The sequence below is a fragment of the Anarrhichthys ocellatus genome, unplaced genomic scaffold, assembly GCF_004355925.1.
Source record: "Anarrhichthys ocellatus isolate YVR2014 unplaced genomic scaffold, GSC_Weel_1.0 scaffold1, whole genome shotgun sequence".
Lineage (NCBI taxonomy): Eukaryota > Metazoa > Chordata > Actinopteri > Perciformes > Anarhichadidae > Anarrhichthys > Anarrhichthys ocellatus.
Genome location: NW_022280031.1, coordinates 14,837,902 through 14,854,131, shown reverse-complemented (window position 1 = coordinate 14,854,131; position 16,230 = coordinate 14,837,902). Strand labels below are relative to the sequence as shown.

Below are 16,230 nucleotides of genomic sequence, written 5' to 3'. Positions count from 1 at the left end.
TCTCTTCAGGAGTTATGTTTGCACTGAGTGCAGCATAGTGGGAGCTCGGTAGACAAATACTCTCACATCTTAATTTTTCAATTAGCATGGCTCTTGTTCTCTAAACATATGCAAACACAGCGGGGCGTCTATTAAAATGCAACTCTACCGTTGAGCCTAATTAGAGTAAATTGGTTGGCTTGTATTCGGAGAAATTTGAATGCAGCTCGCTACCCGTGTTTCACCGTGTGTTTCGCCCCAACAAACAAACTGGCACTGGCTGCCTCATGCATATGTTCAGCACAATCACAGCCTTGAGGGAGTGAAACCTCGAGTACGTGTGCACGAGTGAGTGTGCATCTAAACGTGCACCGTGTTGTCTTTTCTTTACAATAATCGGAATCTGACAAATATGTTTAATATACTCTGGAAAACAGTAACTTTTCTATCTCCCATTCGTATTATCCCATATCATCGCATCACTACATCACAAAATCTCTTTATAGTGTGTCCTGATTGCTTAATAATACATTTGTGTTGGGAATTGCAGTTTTACTGTAAGATTTCCTTTTATTATGTGATGCTCTGCACTTGCCCTTGGCTTCATTATCACTTCATAGAGGGAAATGTCTCAGACTAATAAAATGTTGCTGACTTTGTCCTGGCGATGTTGTGATAGGAGCGGATCTACAGTGTTTTTGCCAACGTCATTGGAACATTGGAGAGGCTTACAGTAAAGCAGGCAGCAGGCCAAATGGACCCTGTGCAATGTAAAGGATAATATGTACTGGATGCTCTCCGCTTAGCCGGGGTAAACAGCTGCCTCCACAGCCAGCCAGGACTATGTCGCAGCCCGCTGCCTGAGAACCCAATCCCGAGAGCAGACGGGTGCATGAAGCCACGGAGCCGTGGTTTACACCGTGTTTGTCGGTAACACACGTTGGCCTCGGCTGTGTGCAGACACGCATTTTTGGCTTGAGATAATCAGGTTTGTCATAAGAGGTGCATTTTTTATTTGTGATGCAATGGACCAGATGGCAGATGAAATGACTCTGAGAGCCGACGTGAAAGACAAAGGGAGAGTAAACACTGCCGAGGAGAGCTCCGTGTGGGTGAGAGGAGGTAAGTTAATGGGACTCAAAAACTGAGCATCAGCATTGAGTCATCGTGCTTCTTGTAAATCTCTTGTTGTGATAACGCGCAGACGTCGGTGTCGTCCCTCCTGTTACTGGTGCTGAAGCAATTTCCCAGGTCTTCTTACTGCTTGTGTTGTGCAGGCTACTTGAGAAAGAACATTTTTTTTAAAGTTGCACAGTTTCAGAACAATTTCCCCAGAAAATGACATGTTTTGCAGCGATGAAACAAATGGATTTTGTCAGGCGCTTGCTTACATACGCTCGTTAAATTGTGTGGATGTTTTCTGATCCGTGGTTCTGATGTGTGTGCGTTTTGATTTAAAACATGAAGTGAAATCAGATCCGGTAACCGTGGTATCTAAGAGTGAGCGTGGCTCAGGGAAACACTGGAACAAAACCAAAAAAAAAAGAAGCTTAGTATGCCTGCAGGCCTTATTTCTCTATCAGCTAATGGTCATGGGCACGGACCAGCTGCACTTCTTACTTAATTCATTTGATAACCCGAGGAGCATCACGTGGCCTCTCAGCTCAAACATACGTGCAGACGCCACTGATTTGAAGTCCGTTTTACCTCGTTCTACTTCAAATACTGACCCCTACCTTCTGTACTTGTCCAATCACTGAGAAATGACAAAGTTACAACGAGAGATAAAAGGAAAACCTCAAGCTGACGAAAAGGTGATAACACAGGAGACTATTTTGAACTTTGTTATTTCGTACGTATTACAAAAACAGCTAACAAAATCTTAAAAAACCGCCAATACAGCCGTGAGCAACGTCCATCTGTATCTCTGCTTCAACAATTTAGGCAAGACAAATACAACTTATTCGACTTTCAAAAATGTGTCCAGAGTGTGAATAAATCATCGGGCATTAAATGTTAAATAAAACAGAGAAAAGTACGGTGAATAATTCATTTTGAATAGGTGGTGAAAAAGTAAACAGTCTGCAGCCGGCGCATTCATTCATTAATATCTACTCTAATCAGATGTTAACAAACAGATCTACTCCTGCATACTAATATTTCACAGCCCGACTTCGGCTAATTTGTCTCTTCCGGAACAGACTGTACATTTTGTGGTGTGAACAGTGTAGGTTTTTATATATTTACTAAGTACATAGCTAACAGACGTACTTCTCATCAGCTGTTTCGGAAGCTATGGGAGTAACACTACTGAGGTGCTGGACCTCACGTTTAGACACATCATGACGCTTCACAAGCTCCACTGATCGGCGTCTACAGTGTGTGGTGTCTATTAGTGTAAACATCCACAAGAAACAGAGCTGTTCTCAAAGATCAGGAGGTAATGGACAGTTGTCAATCAATAATTTCCAAGCAATGAATGTTCCTTACTGATTCTGAAACTTTTAAGAGTATCCCCTCCTACTTAGGCCAGTTTCCAGGGTAAACAAATTAGGGCTGACCTTGACCAAAGAAATTCTTAGTCAACTGACACTCAACTCGATTTTGTCGACTAATCTATTGTTTGATTTATTTCCACAAAGAAATATGCAAATGAACAACTTTAAATCTTGTGTTTAGCATAAATGTGTTCATACGTTTCTTGGAAATAAATCCTTCACAATGAAAATGCTACGTAAAGAGGAGGTTCGCCTACGTTGCTCAGAATATACAAGCAGGCAGGAATGCAGCAGAAATACACTAATCACTCCCTCACAGCACCACGAATGAGAAAGTGAAATTCTGAGGGGGGGGGATGGTCTCGACACGAGAGAGATTATGGCCATCAGTGGCCACAAGTGTGAAACCTCTCTCCAGAGCTCTGTGGCAACCGAAACTCTGGAGCCAGAGAAAGGGGAGCAGCGTCCTCGCCACACACCAAGGAGGGCCCGTTTTATTGGGAACTTTATCATCTACGAATAAAAAACGATTTAATTGGAATGTGTCTATAAATTTGATATTGCCATACTTGACAGTTTTTTTAAAATGCTTCGCGTCTGGCCGAACATTGACCCTTAGCTCTGATATAATCACAACACACCACAGCTTGTTGTGATCTATTACTTAAGCGTGTGTTGTATCGTATCAAATTGTATATTCCATTGTTTTTCATCATTTTGTTTCGAGTTCTATTGTTTTGCACTGAATCTTGTCTTTTGAATCTTAGCGTATCTCGTCGTATGGTATCTGTCATTTGCAAGTGCCTTCATCATTTTGAGTATACTGTCGTATTATATTGTGTCGTATCGCATAGTGTTGTGTTGTATCGCGTCGTATCGTGTTGTATCATATTATATGATCTTGTGTTGTATCGTATTCTGTTGTTTCATATTGTTTCGCTTCCTATCATCTTGTGTCGTATTGTAACGTTTAGTGTTCCAAACTTATCAAAATCTGACCAGATAAACCAGTGCATTGCATCAGCCTTTAAACCTCTGCGCTCTTTCTGGCAGTGTAGTGTTTACATTCTCAATCAAATTGTACCTGATGTTTCTTTAATTATTTAACATTCGTTTTCTTGGACAGAAAGGATACAAAGCGAGGCTCCAGTCAGCGACTGGAGGCTCGGTGCCTCTGCAGACACTGAGCCTGGGGAGACTGGTAGAGACACAGACACTCAGCAGCCAAGAGAGTGTGGCAGCTCTTCCTCCCCTCTGTTCTCTTTGAAAACGTACCTGAGGAGGTCTTCCTCCTCAGCCTCCTCCACCGCAGACTCTCTGTCTTCTTCTCAGCAGAGCAACATGGGAGGTCAGTGACGCCAGCGCTTCATCACACCAATCTGACGCCCTCACACACAGCCGCTGAAATGATCAACGGAACAAATCTAGCGTCGAGTCCTCAGTAAAACTGTGATGGAATGAACTTTTTTCATCCAAACATAGCTTTGATGAAATAAACGATGACTAATATGCAGAATAATAACGCCACAGACCACAGACAGAATAGAAAATCTGACAAATTGCAAGCTGTATGCCTCACCATGCTTTGAGAATGCTTAAATACAGTCCATATAATCAATTATGAAAATGTGTGAATAATTTAGAAACTGAAACTACAGCAAAAAAGATAAAGACTAATGCAAAAAAAACAAAAAAGGCAACAAAGTAGACTCGCTACTATAGATGCAGAAGCATAAGTGATGACACCACAGACTGTTTATGTTCTCATGCATTTTTATAAAATGAAATATTAAATTAAGGAAAGTATTATATATCAAAGAAATAGTTCAACATTTTAGGCTTCCTTTCCAAAAGATGAGAAAATTATTGTCAATATAATTTCTGTGCATTAAATATGGAGTTGGAGTCGCAATGTGGTTAGCCTAGCTTAGCATAAAGGGTGGACAACAGGGGAAAACAGCCTAGCTCCTTTAAAAGTTCAGAAATATATCTACCTGCCACTCTAAAGTTCACTGATTAACACTCTGTTGGTTTATTGATACAGAGACTGAAATTTCTGATGAATCACTATTTATTGACGAACAACTTAGTAGAGGCAAGTTACCTTATTTGGGTGGCGCTATCTGCAAGTAAATTTACTTGCAGATAGCGCCACCTCATACAAATCCATCATAATGGCACAAAATGTATTCTACATATTTTCTTTTGCCAGCTGTAGTTTGATCGTGCAGATAAAAAATAAATAAAAATGTATAGAATTGTGCAGCCTTGTAGGAGGAGTCCCTTCACTAAAGTCTTTGCAACACAAGCCATAAGGACTTTCCCCCCCAACATGTTGTCGGTGAGTAACTGTTCATGGTCAGTGTCATTTGATGATCTCATGCTTCATAGCACCCACGGGGGCACCATTTGGCAACGGCTGCTGGGAAGACACGTAGCACATTGTTTCGCTGCAACCACAGGGCAACTTAGAAATGCTCCTGGCAACGTATACAGCAGAGACTTCAGGTAATTGATTATATCTCCAAACAGCTTTCTTGCTTGTCTCTCTGTGTGAGGGATCAAGGCATGATTTCCTAAATTATGCATGTGTAAAGGAAGCAAAGGCTTTTAAAATGTTAGAGGTACAAGTGAAGAGCACCTCAGATGATTTACATCCCAAGATATGGTTTAAACACAATTCATCACACATCATCTCAAATAGGTCATTGCAAACGTGCGGTGAGGAGAGGCCCCTATTTTTATTTTGAAGACAAACAAAAGCTACAATATTTATTGCAACCATATTTTCCAATCTCCCGTACCTGACTGTATGTGTCTCCCTCAGTTGACTGTGCAGGAATTGTCCTGAACTGTCTCTTCTGCCGGTTCTATGACGTGATCGTCATGCTACGTGGCTCCTGCGAGAGAGTCGCCAATCACTGCTTTCCCAACTACAAACAAGTCGTCAGCGCAATGGAGTCTACGCCCGGCAGCAACGATGACTCCTGGGACTGCGGCCTGTTCAGTTCCTGTCACGACGCAGGTGACTGCCTGGAGTTGGCTATGGAGATGTCTGAATTATGCTATCACTAGTGTGGGGGGGACCCCAACAGATCACCGATCATGATAAGAAACTGGTTGGATAAACAAAAGATCAGACTGTTCACGTGTGAAGTGGAGGATTTCAAAGACAATCAAATTGAAGCTGTAACATGCACCATTTGTGATATTAAAATACCAATAAATGTATACATTACCCATCTGTGTATGCATGTGACCTTGTGTTTGTATGTCTCCTGAATGAAATAGACCCCATGTCAGTATATATTCTTAAAGAATGTGTCGTTGATAACTGATCCGCATCCCAAACTGCCCCTTGTAAATAAACATTTCTTCATCTCTGACCTCGTTCTTGGTTGTTACATATCTTGACTGCAAGGATCACCATCTATACTGTAGATGCTGAATGAATGAATGCCTGAACAGCAGGACTAATGGAGTGTCTTGAATTTCAATCGTACACTACCAAATCACCATGCAGTGAAGGAGCACTGTCCTCGCAAACAATGCACTGGCCTAGAGGCCTGCGCTGCTCTGTTGATACACACACTGACACACCAACAAGCACTCCAGCGTCAACATGATAGTCTTTCTGAAGCATGGAGCAAAAAAAAAAGAAGAAATTCTTGAAGCCTGTCCCCTGTTGAGCGTGCCTATTTCAGATCAAGTGCCACTGGAAACACAGGAGCTGTTGGATATGGCATTTGTAGGACACTCGTCCTTGCCGCTCCCCTCGACCTCTCTTCTCAAAGACAGTTCTCTCAAGTGGTAGATCACTGTTTGGATCACTTCAGTCTGAAATATGTCCTTGTCACATAATGGGAAATGGACGCAGGAGCACGGCTGCTATGTCGGTGGGAGAACAGCACACGGGACAACATTGTACTTAAGCATCATTTGTTTCCCAGAGAGGTCAGCGTGAGAGCCGAGGCGCACAACACAGAGTTACTGGATCATCTTCCATTACCAAACATTTGTTTTCTGCCATTACATGTAAAGACCGAGAGAGTAACCTCGCTCTACAAACAAGGAGGTTGTTATTGTGCGGTTGTCAGAAGCACTGCCGCCTCCTGCTGTCACGGTTATACAGCGAGGTAATGGCGAAAGCATGTTGTATGGATCTGATCTGTATGGGGAATTTGATAATTCACTATTACGTGTAAAGCAGATATACCGTGGTCCATTATGTCCACTCTGTAGCTCAGAAATAGTTTATCCTTGAGTGAACTATTACTGTACACTGAGCCCTAGAGTCAATGGAGGAAAGCGTTGCGTTATCGGTATCAGCGCTGCTTCACTTTGATTTCCCTTAATTATCTATTTACCCAATAGCATGTAGCATGTCAGATCTGTTAGCAATTTGTGCGTTTTCGTGAAGAAAGTTCATCGAAATCAACTTCATGAATATGACATGTACTGTATGGCTTTTTTAATTAAAGATCCAGTGCGTAGCAGCAATAAGTATGTTTTCATTAGTGTATAATCACTGTTTTCGTTACCTTAGAATGAGCTGCTTCTATCCACATAGGGAGCGGGTACACCACCATGTTTCTACGGTGGCTACACGGGAAAAGTTTAAGTTGTTCGCAATGTGCTACCTTACCACTAGATGCCACTAAATCCTACACACTGGCCCTTTAAGATTAGGAAATTAAAAAGATGTGTATTCTTGTGCAACTATAAAATTGTTATATGTGTTGTATAATGTTTCAAATGGAACAAGAGTTAACTACCAAATTAATGCAAACAGCTTGTTTTCATATTAAGCTAGCATACTCCTAATTATGTGAACTTGTTCAGGGCGTTAAGCTAAAACCCCATATAATTAGCTCAACAAGCAGAGATGGACAAAGATACATCAAAATGTATTTTGATACAAAATACAAAATACCCCTCAAATAAATGTATCAAAATAAAATACAAAATACTGGTGCCAGAAAATGTAACAAAATACAATGCATGTATTTTGTATTTAAAATACAGGAAATACTTTTTTCTGGATTTTCCGTTTTGTCACAATTTGGTATAGCAGAGCATTCAGGTTTGGGCTATAATGTACACAAAGCTCTGGTGAAGCCCACACAAAGGACGAACAGTCACAGAATGTCAGTGTAACTAAGCACATCTGTGCTTGTTGATGGTCCTTCTTGAACATCATCTTGCTGAGACATGTTGTCCACCTGGCCAACTGTAAAATGTATGAAATAATAAAACAAAGAATACTTTCATAATATCCCTTTTAAATAAAATAAATTGGATATTTAATGTTTTTTATTAACAAATGGACATCTACTGTCATAGCCTGGCTAACTGTGAACTATATTATCTGCCAGTAATTGATATGGCATTGATATGATATGGCATTGATTGATATGGCATTATGACATTCACATTGAGAAGATACAGCATAACTTGTAATACAGTGCAAGATTAGATGGTCAGACGTCTCTTGATAAGGTTATCATGAATACAAGCTCCCAATCTCCCTCTTCCTATATAGCTAGCTACTCGACTGATGAGTTAACTTGCTAAACACTGGCTATGCATTAGCCTAGACAGCATGCTAGCGTCATTAGCATGTTAGCATCGAGCTTGATATTATAACCATCACCATGTATATACGATAGGCTATGTAGCCAAACCCAGACATCAATTATACATCAAGCTAGTTGACGTCTGTCACACTCAGATAAAATATTTACCTTGACAGACAATCCGTTAAACTTGAAGATCTGAAGACTGAACTCGTGAACTGTTTTTTGATTTGTGGAGAAAGTATTTTGAGTATTTTAAATACAAAATTACTCCTCTCTAAAGTATTTTGTTACAAATTACATTCGATTTTTATCGGCCCTATCAAATACACATTACAAAATACTCAAAAGTAATTGAAATACGTATTTCAAATACAAGTAATAGAAATACTGCCCATCTCTGTCAACAAGTAAATATATGTTGGCAAAACATACTGAAGCTGACCAGTAAACATCATGTGTTCACTAATGACTAACAGTTGGCGCGACGATCACCACTTGTTTGTAATGTCAAGCTTCGAAAGAAGCAAAATGCTCCATTGCATCAACCTCAGCAATTGCATCATTCTCAAAACATCTGAAAAACTCCTGTCAGTGTAACACAACCTATACAGTCTAAATAAAAACCAACATATTGTGAGCTTCAAAAAGCTGTTATTTGCTGCAGGGCTGACATTGACCGTCAGTGGACAAGGACACACAACCTGTTATAAGAAACACAAAACCCAGAATCTTCTGGTACTTTGACAGTACTGTTTTTTCCTAAATATTATTACATTTAATAAAGTCTCCAATCCAAGATGTCTGCAACTAACTGTTGAACATGTTAGATCTTGAGCATGTGAAATGAAGGAAATTGATTCTCTTTGTTTGATAAAATGTTGAGTTTCCACTACTGACAGCAGCACCTGGAGGATTAAAGGTAAACAATGGTCTTGATTATGCTACATTACTGTTCTTCATAATTGTGTCCTGTATGCCCAAGTGGTAACCATGAATATGTATATATTAACATCCTGATGACATGACATATTGGTCAATATTATCTTTCTAATAGCTAAGTCTTAGTCATATGTAGTAGTTTGCATGTGCAGAATTTTCTAATACAGGATGAGTTTTTTGGCGAGTAACATTCTAACCAGGCCGGAGCAGCTGCAGAGATAATAACCCAAATCCTCTGTCTCATAATTACAAAACTTTGATCAGTTGTGTTGAAAGTTGCAGTTTGGTCACACAGCACAAACAGGGATTGGTCTGCATTCATCAGGAAATCCTCAACAACTCTGAGCTGAGGCTGTTTCTTTTGTTATTTTATGAAAAACAGATTTAGACATTTTGTTCAAATTCTCTTGGAATCAGTTGCTCTTGAAGGGAAAAGCAAAGGGTTGAGATACAAACATGATATATACTTATATGTCCCTACTGAAGAATGTTTTTAGATGAAATCAGTCCTCTTGCAGTGTTTGGCTCTAAACTGTGACCACGCTAGACCTCCTGAAAGCTGCACAGAAGCTCAGGCTTCAGGCACAGACCACAAAAAAATAAATAAATGTAGATACGGCACATGCTGTGCAAAATTGTACATTGCGGGTTACATCTACAGGGAACACCGCTTGCGACCAATTTTCTCATTACCTGCTGTAGCACAATTACAAAGCTGAGTGCTCGAGCTGATACTGCCCCATAAAACCTATCGGGGGTCCTTTGTGGTTTTTCGAACATAAAGTGTGTCTGCATAAACAGATGCCAGTTTTAAAGCGAAAACATCTGCACGTCTTAAACTCGCTGGATCTCTTTCAAATTACCTGATGGCGTTTCTTTTTTTAATAACATCCAAATGGCCTGTCTTTCACTGGCCCGGGCTCAGATGCGGCCCCATCACAGGCCGGGGCGGATGTGGACAAGGTCAGGTGGTTTTCACTGCCGCACAACACCCGCGTGCACCTTAACGGCTGCTCAGCGGATAGTGTTTAAGCCATTAGCTTGCGAGCTAGTTTGCGGCTTAACTCAAAACACTTGTGCAGAGGGTCAAAAAAGAAACTGTAACACTGAAATGATTAGATGTGTTGTTGCTAGCGAGCACACTTCAAAGCGCTGCTCCTCCGCTGTGTTGTGTTTGGTGACACAAGACTCGCATTAACAAAGTGATCTAATCGCATGCCGCTTCGCCGTGTTTACATGCATCTCTGCTCGCTAATCGGAAATGAGGTTTCTTCAGAGTTCAGGCCCTGATCGCTTCATTAGTGTGAGGCTGCTCTTCCTTCACAGCACACGGCACTAATTCCGTCTCCCTTCAGACACAGCGCTGCAGCCCAGAGTGGCCTCCCGAGGAAGCAGCCCCATTAAATATTAATGCCATGTGTTTAGAGAATTTTTATTTCAAACAGCGGGTTTGTCAGCATCTTATGTAGCGTTCCTCAAGATTAAGTCCATGTGGAAAATGGGGTCCCGAAGCTTCGGGTAAGCATTGTGCCTTCAGAATAATTTAAGCCTGTTTTTTTCTAATGGTCTTTCTGTGTTAATATTACCAACATTTTCAATGTGATTTTTCTTAAGCAAATGGAGCATTTCTAAGTGGCTGAGAGTAGCGCTCTCTGTACCTTTGCAGCAATGTAGCTGTCACAAGGTGAAGACTGTTTGGGTGCATTCGGCTCGACGTCACTTCAAATATGTGTTTCTCGTAAGGCCCGATTTGGAGTCACACTCAAGTTGAACAACACTGTCAGAGCACAAATAACATTTAGCTGTTATAATTATGACATTAGAAGACAGTAAACATTACAAAACACACAGTCAAGTCCATGCCATTTACATTTATTGCTGGACTACCACGCTACATCAGCGGGAGACGTCTAAATTTATGAAGAATCTATCAAGAAAATTGTCATTCGTCCTAATTTTTTTGTCATTTGTTCTATTGTCCTAGTTTACATGCCAATTTCACAATTAGCCCCTCAAATGAACCTGACCTCACTCTCATAGAGGGAAGTTGTGTGTGCGAGCATCATCCTCAATTAGGTCAGGGGCGTTATAATAGTACAGTGGAAAACGAACACTCCCCACAACATCCTCCAGGAATTGCGCCTGACACCACTGACTCTCTTGAATCTATATTTGGGCCACGCGCATGGATGTGTGTCACCCAAGACTACCCGCCTAATCTCCACTAGAAAAAAAGTAAAGTGAGTTGTGTGCCCATGGGCGGAGACTGTCAACGCACAAAGGGAGCTCCCAGCAGGCACCGCAAAATAAAAAAAAAAAACAGGCCCTGGGCGGGTTTTTATGATACCTTTCAATCAGTGGATGATTCCCAGCTGAAATGACAGGTGATTTGACTCAGCCTCCAATTAATGACCTAATTTTAACAATTAAGAGCAGAGGAGGAAGGGGGGAAAACCCCGGGCAAAAAGACAGCGTGTAGGGCCGGCGGGGGAGATTTTTGATGCCTTGATAGGACATGGCGATCTCGCTGGGGTCGAACGTGACCGGAGCCCGTCGTCTCGGCTCAGGTGACATCTCTCCCCCCTTTAACCGAGTGGCGTCCTGCAGCGAGAGCACACATTGGTGGACGAGCTGGCATGGGGAAGGCAGGGTGGAAGATGGAGGTGGGTGTGGCTCGGATAGGGTGGAAGGGGTGACAAGATGGTGGCATGGGGATGATGGAGTGCATCAAGCTGTGTGTGCCCCCTCCCTTTCCACCCTCTTCTGCCAGCACTCCCCACAGCAGAGAGGAAATTAAAGAGCTGTGTAGCAGGAGGAGAGGAGGGGAGGAGGGTGGTGATTTAGAGCGTGGCGCAGGGGGATGGGGACCCGGCGCATTGGAGTTAATTACTGAATAATGAGGAACAATTTATTGTGTTCTTGTTAGAGACATCAAATTGAATGCTGAATGCTTCCTATAGAGAAGAGCGGGCCTCCCTCACTCCTTGTGCATCGGTTAAGATGTGGAGTTTAACTCAGAGTCGTTAAAGGGCCCCCCCGCCTTGCTTTTCCTCACCTTATAAAGTGGGGGGTGTTGCAGGTCTTCCGGGCTGATGATGAGGGTACTTATCACATCAACCTTACGTCCACTCTCCCCCAGGCCCTCTGTGTTCAAACCTAATGAGAGCTACACTGAGTCAGGATAAGCTATAACTGACCGCCGACTACACCTGGGAAGCTCTCCATTCGCTCAGTTCATTTACAGTGATAACGGTGGCAGATTTAATGCTCAAATTTCTGAAACAATGGGTTCTTGATTTTAAACAGGAAGAGAAAAGAGGGTTTATTATTCTATAGCCGGAAACAGTTGATTTTACTGCCAATGAAAACTGTCGCTATCAGACTTTAGTGAGCTAGCTAATAACTGTAAGCTAAGGAAAGCCCCTATGAGTTGGTTGAAAATGCACTATCTGGCTGACCTTTTAATGTTTCCGGTTTACTCTTAAAACTGTGGAAGGGGTCTCAAATACGCATTGATGTCAAAAGAATGATGCTAAAGCTACATGTCCTAGGCCTGAAATCAACCCCATAACCATGCAGACAATGATCCATGTTGAAGACACTCCATTTCAACATAAATCTGTCTGGCTGCTTAATATAAACTGATTCACATTTTCACACAATTAACAATAGAAATGGAAGAGCTTTCAGGAGGAGGCTTAACCAATGTGTTTGGCAAACGTAACTATCTCGGGTAACGTTGGCTGGAGTGTTGACATCCACAAATCCTATAAAGAGCATGCAGGACGAAGCTGCTACTGTTAAACTCGTGCTAAATGCTAAACGCTGATATAATAGCTTCCCCCGGCTTGAACTCAGTGAGGAAAATACTACACTGTGGATATGCTGGTTGTAAACTGGGCCTTTTCTGTTTAAGTAACCTGTGGCACCACAAAATTACGTAGTCCATAAACAATATGCCAATTCTTGGCCTTGGGAGTGATCCTGGATTATACTTACAGCGATAGCGAGCTAGTTAGCTGGTCATGCTAACGACTGCAGCTCATGTTGCAGCAGATAAACCCATTCTTTACACTTTAGCTTCTGTGTTTTTGATTTTCTGCTCTTGCTACAGCCCTATGCTGGCTAACTCAGCGAGTGGAGAAATTCCAAACTTGACAGGCCTTCTGTGATTTATTTTGGTTGACTATTTGGACAAAAGGTGATAAGATCAGATTTTTTAAAAATGCCACCATTCCGCTGGTATAAATCATCAAACTGCAAAGTAATTCTTACTCCAAAGACATGCCTACAGTACAGATTACTCATGCAAGGGACAGTTCTTTAAGAATGCTTTCATGCTGCAGGAATTTCCTGCCAATAACTCTATCATCGTCACTGTAAACATAACACTTCCGCAATGATATTTACTGCGCTCCTTGTGAAAAAGTGCCCCTAGTATAACTTAATTTATTTGGCAGGAAAGCAAAAAAAAAAAAAAAAAAGGAACACAGAACGCAACTTGACTTTATTCTCCGCCAGAGAAACACCAACTCTCTCCTCTCCAAACAGCAAATTGTCAGACTTGCTATCAGTCCTTAGCCGAGTGTGAAGTATCCCAACTCTTTGATGTGTTAAATATGAAATCTGACCATAGAACAAAGCAGCTGTCAGCATCCAGCACGTGTCAAAAGCAATGCATGCCAATTACTATTGAGTTTCTGTCGTGCATGCATCTGCTGTGCAGACGCTGAGGTGTGTTACGGTATCGCAGTGCTAACAAAGACTTCAGACAGTCTTCAAAAATAAACATCACAAGCTTCACTTGTCCTCATCAAAAGGGCTGATGATGATCCTCTGCAAATAGGTTCTTTGCAGATGATGTCGCACATTGGCATGCTTTCCAGATGGAGGGCAGGCAACTGGAGGCAGGTTCAATACTGCAGCAATAATGCCTATGGTTTACGCTGTTTACGTCCGTTCCAACCAATCAAATCTGGAAAAAAACAATGGCTACTTTCGATTCCTGGAAAGAGTTGTACACAAGGTGAGAAGTTAAAAAAACTCAGAGAAACGGTGACAGATATAGATCAAAAACCTCCGTCGAAAGTTTGGAGGAGCGGAGTAATTTTGCGAACTACATAGCGAGCAAAAACTGACTAAAAAGAACAGACCATGGTGGTACGCCAGATGAAGGCGTACCAGAGTCGAGAAGAACTATTTCGGGACGGTTGCGGTCTTGTTTTTCCCCGGGTAGCTAGCATCGCAACAAACAAATCTCCCGGTAAATAGCTAGCGTTGACTAACTTTCTCCTGGTAGCTAACTAGCTAGCTAGCTAAAACTGCAAAACAACCTACCTACAGAACAAACACCACAGGGTGATAATATCACAGGTGTGTCTGGCTATGTTTCCGGCGATATCACCACCATGGTCTGTGTTTTTGTCATTATTTTTATGTGGGAGAAAGCTAGTGAGCTATCTACTGGGAGATTTGTTTTTAGCGATGCTTGCTACCCGGGCAAAAACAAGATGGCCGTCGTTCAATGTTACTTTGGTTCAGAGGTCGTGAATCCAACCGCTCACGAAATACTTGTAAGCCTCTAGACTCTTGTTCACCTTCATCTGGCCAACCGTGTAGTAGGAAGTCTGGAGGACGACGTAATTTGTAATGTCGATCGCCTCGACACCGGACAAATCAACAAAAAGTATTGGGATAAATCGCTCTTCTTCATTTTGTAGGGATCACATCAATATCTATTTTCTTGCGATCACTGCTGCGTGCAGGTTCAACCAATCCTTTTATGTATTCACTTTGCTCCATTTCCAATATGCGCAGTATTTAGGCTCTTCACTTCCTGCCCTCCATCTGAATTCCGCGTGTCACAATAGTCACGTGATCACAAACAGGCTATACAGTCCCAGATGCACCTTTTGTCCGGGTGGGAAAAGCTTAGTCGATCTGCCCCGACACAGTCAGAAGTGTTAAGCCCCGACACTGCACTGTGACCTACAGAATACGACTTTAACTTTGTCAAAGCCCCCCCAGCATTAACAGCAACACAATCACTGGATCACAAATCACACACTGTAAGTTATGAGAGTTGCATGGTGTGTCTCTCGTGACATTGTGGGGGGGGGGGGGATGCGGGATGCGAGAAAGTGCTTGCCATGCTGTGTTGCCCAAATAGATAGGTTCCATCTGAGAGCGATGCAGCCTTCGGAGTGATCCCGCTAGACAGATGAGTGCTACTTGAATGTTAATGAGGGCTCCTTTAGACACGCATAAATTAAATGATTAGATGTCTGCAATCATGCAAGGTCCTTAGGTGTCCCCTATTTATGGCATTTGAAATGCAGCGGCCCTTTATTTACGACGTGTCTCCCCCGCACAGGCTTCGCCACCTGAGCAGCCCAACGCTTTCAAAAGACGAGTTTTTTAATGACCCGCAAATGAATCACTCTGGCAGAATCGTAAGAGAAGCGGAGCCCTCCCCCTTTTTTTTTTTTTTGTTGAAAACAAAAAAAAAAAAAATAGAGGGGGAAATTGTGCCATCCACTGAAAAAGCTCGCCGGTGTCTGGAATGAAAGCCGCGCTATGCAGGAGGCAGGGGGGTGGGCACAGTGAAACATATTTGTTTCAGAGATGCTGCTCACTGAAAGATACACTGTCGAGCCTCGGAGAGGGCCTCGGAGGACGGTTCGGTCTCCGATGGCAGTCACCTAACAATGAATCTTCCTCCTCCCCGGCTTCACACGCTCTTCATTGTCGTTTTTCTAGTTGCAACAACAGCTATTTTCATCTTCATGATTGCATTAATTACAGCATAACTCACGTCTCTCTGCTCCAGTAGTGTTTTCCCCGTAGAGAACAGCGTGTCAGGGCTCCAACAAAGGAAGGCAACAGTACATATACTCCGTTGGCACTTCATTAATCAACATACGAAATCAGAGCGGCTTGACACTTATCTAAGCTTCACAATGACTCTACGACTGTATTGTGTTTTCTTTAAATGATGTTCATTCCGTTCTATTCTGAAGGTTTTAATGAGGTTTTGGGCGGCATTCTCATTGTTGGAATGATCAGAAGAGATGCAGCCACATGTGTCCAAATAGCTCAGTATGGAGACATAAAGCTTCATGATGGACAGGCAGAAAGTGACTGCTTTTCTATTGAATCATCATCATGCACACTTTAAAGACTTCTCGGGGTCCCAAGAGAAGACCCTTAGGTGCACTGGCAGCAATAATGAGAAG

The 16,230-nt window shown here is 42.2% G+C and overlaps 1 protein-coding gene across 1 annotated transcript; it reads left to right on the top strand.

Moving 5' to 3' along the window:
- The first annotated feature begins 1,004 nt into the window (after positions 1–1,004).
- mdfic2 (MyoD family inhibitor domain containing 2) lies at positions 1,005–5,552 on the top strand. Its single transcript, XM_031849470.1, has 3 exons — positions 1,005–1,101; positions 3,604–3,825; positions 5,305–5,552. Exons 1-3 carry the CDS (start codon positions 1,005–1,007, stop codon positions 5,550–5,552), a joined length of 567 nt encoding a protein of 188 aa, XP_031705330.1.
- The last annotated feature ends 10,678 nt before the right edge of the window (positions 5,553–16,230 follow it).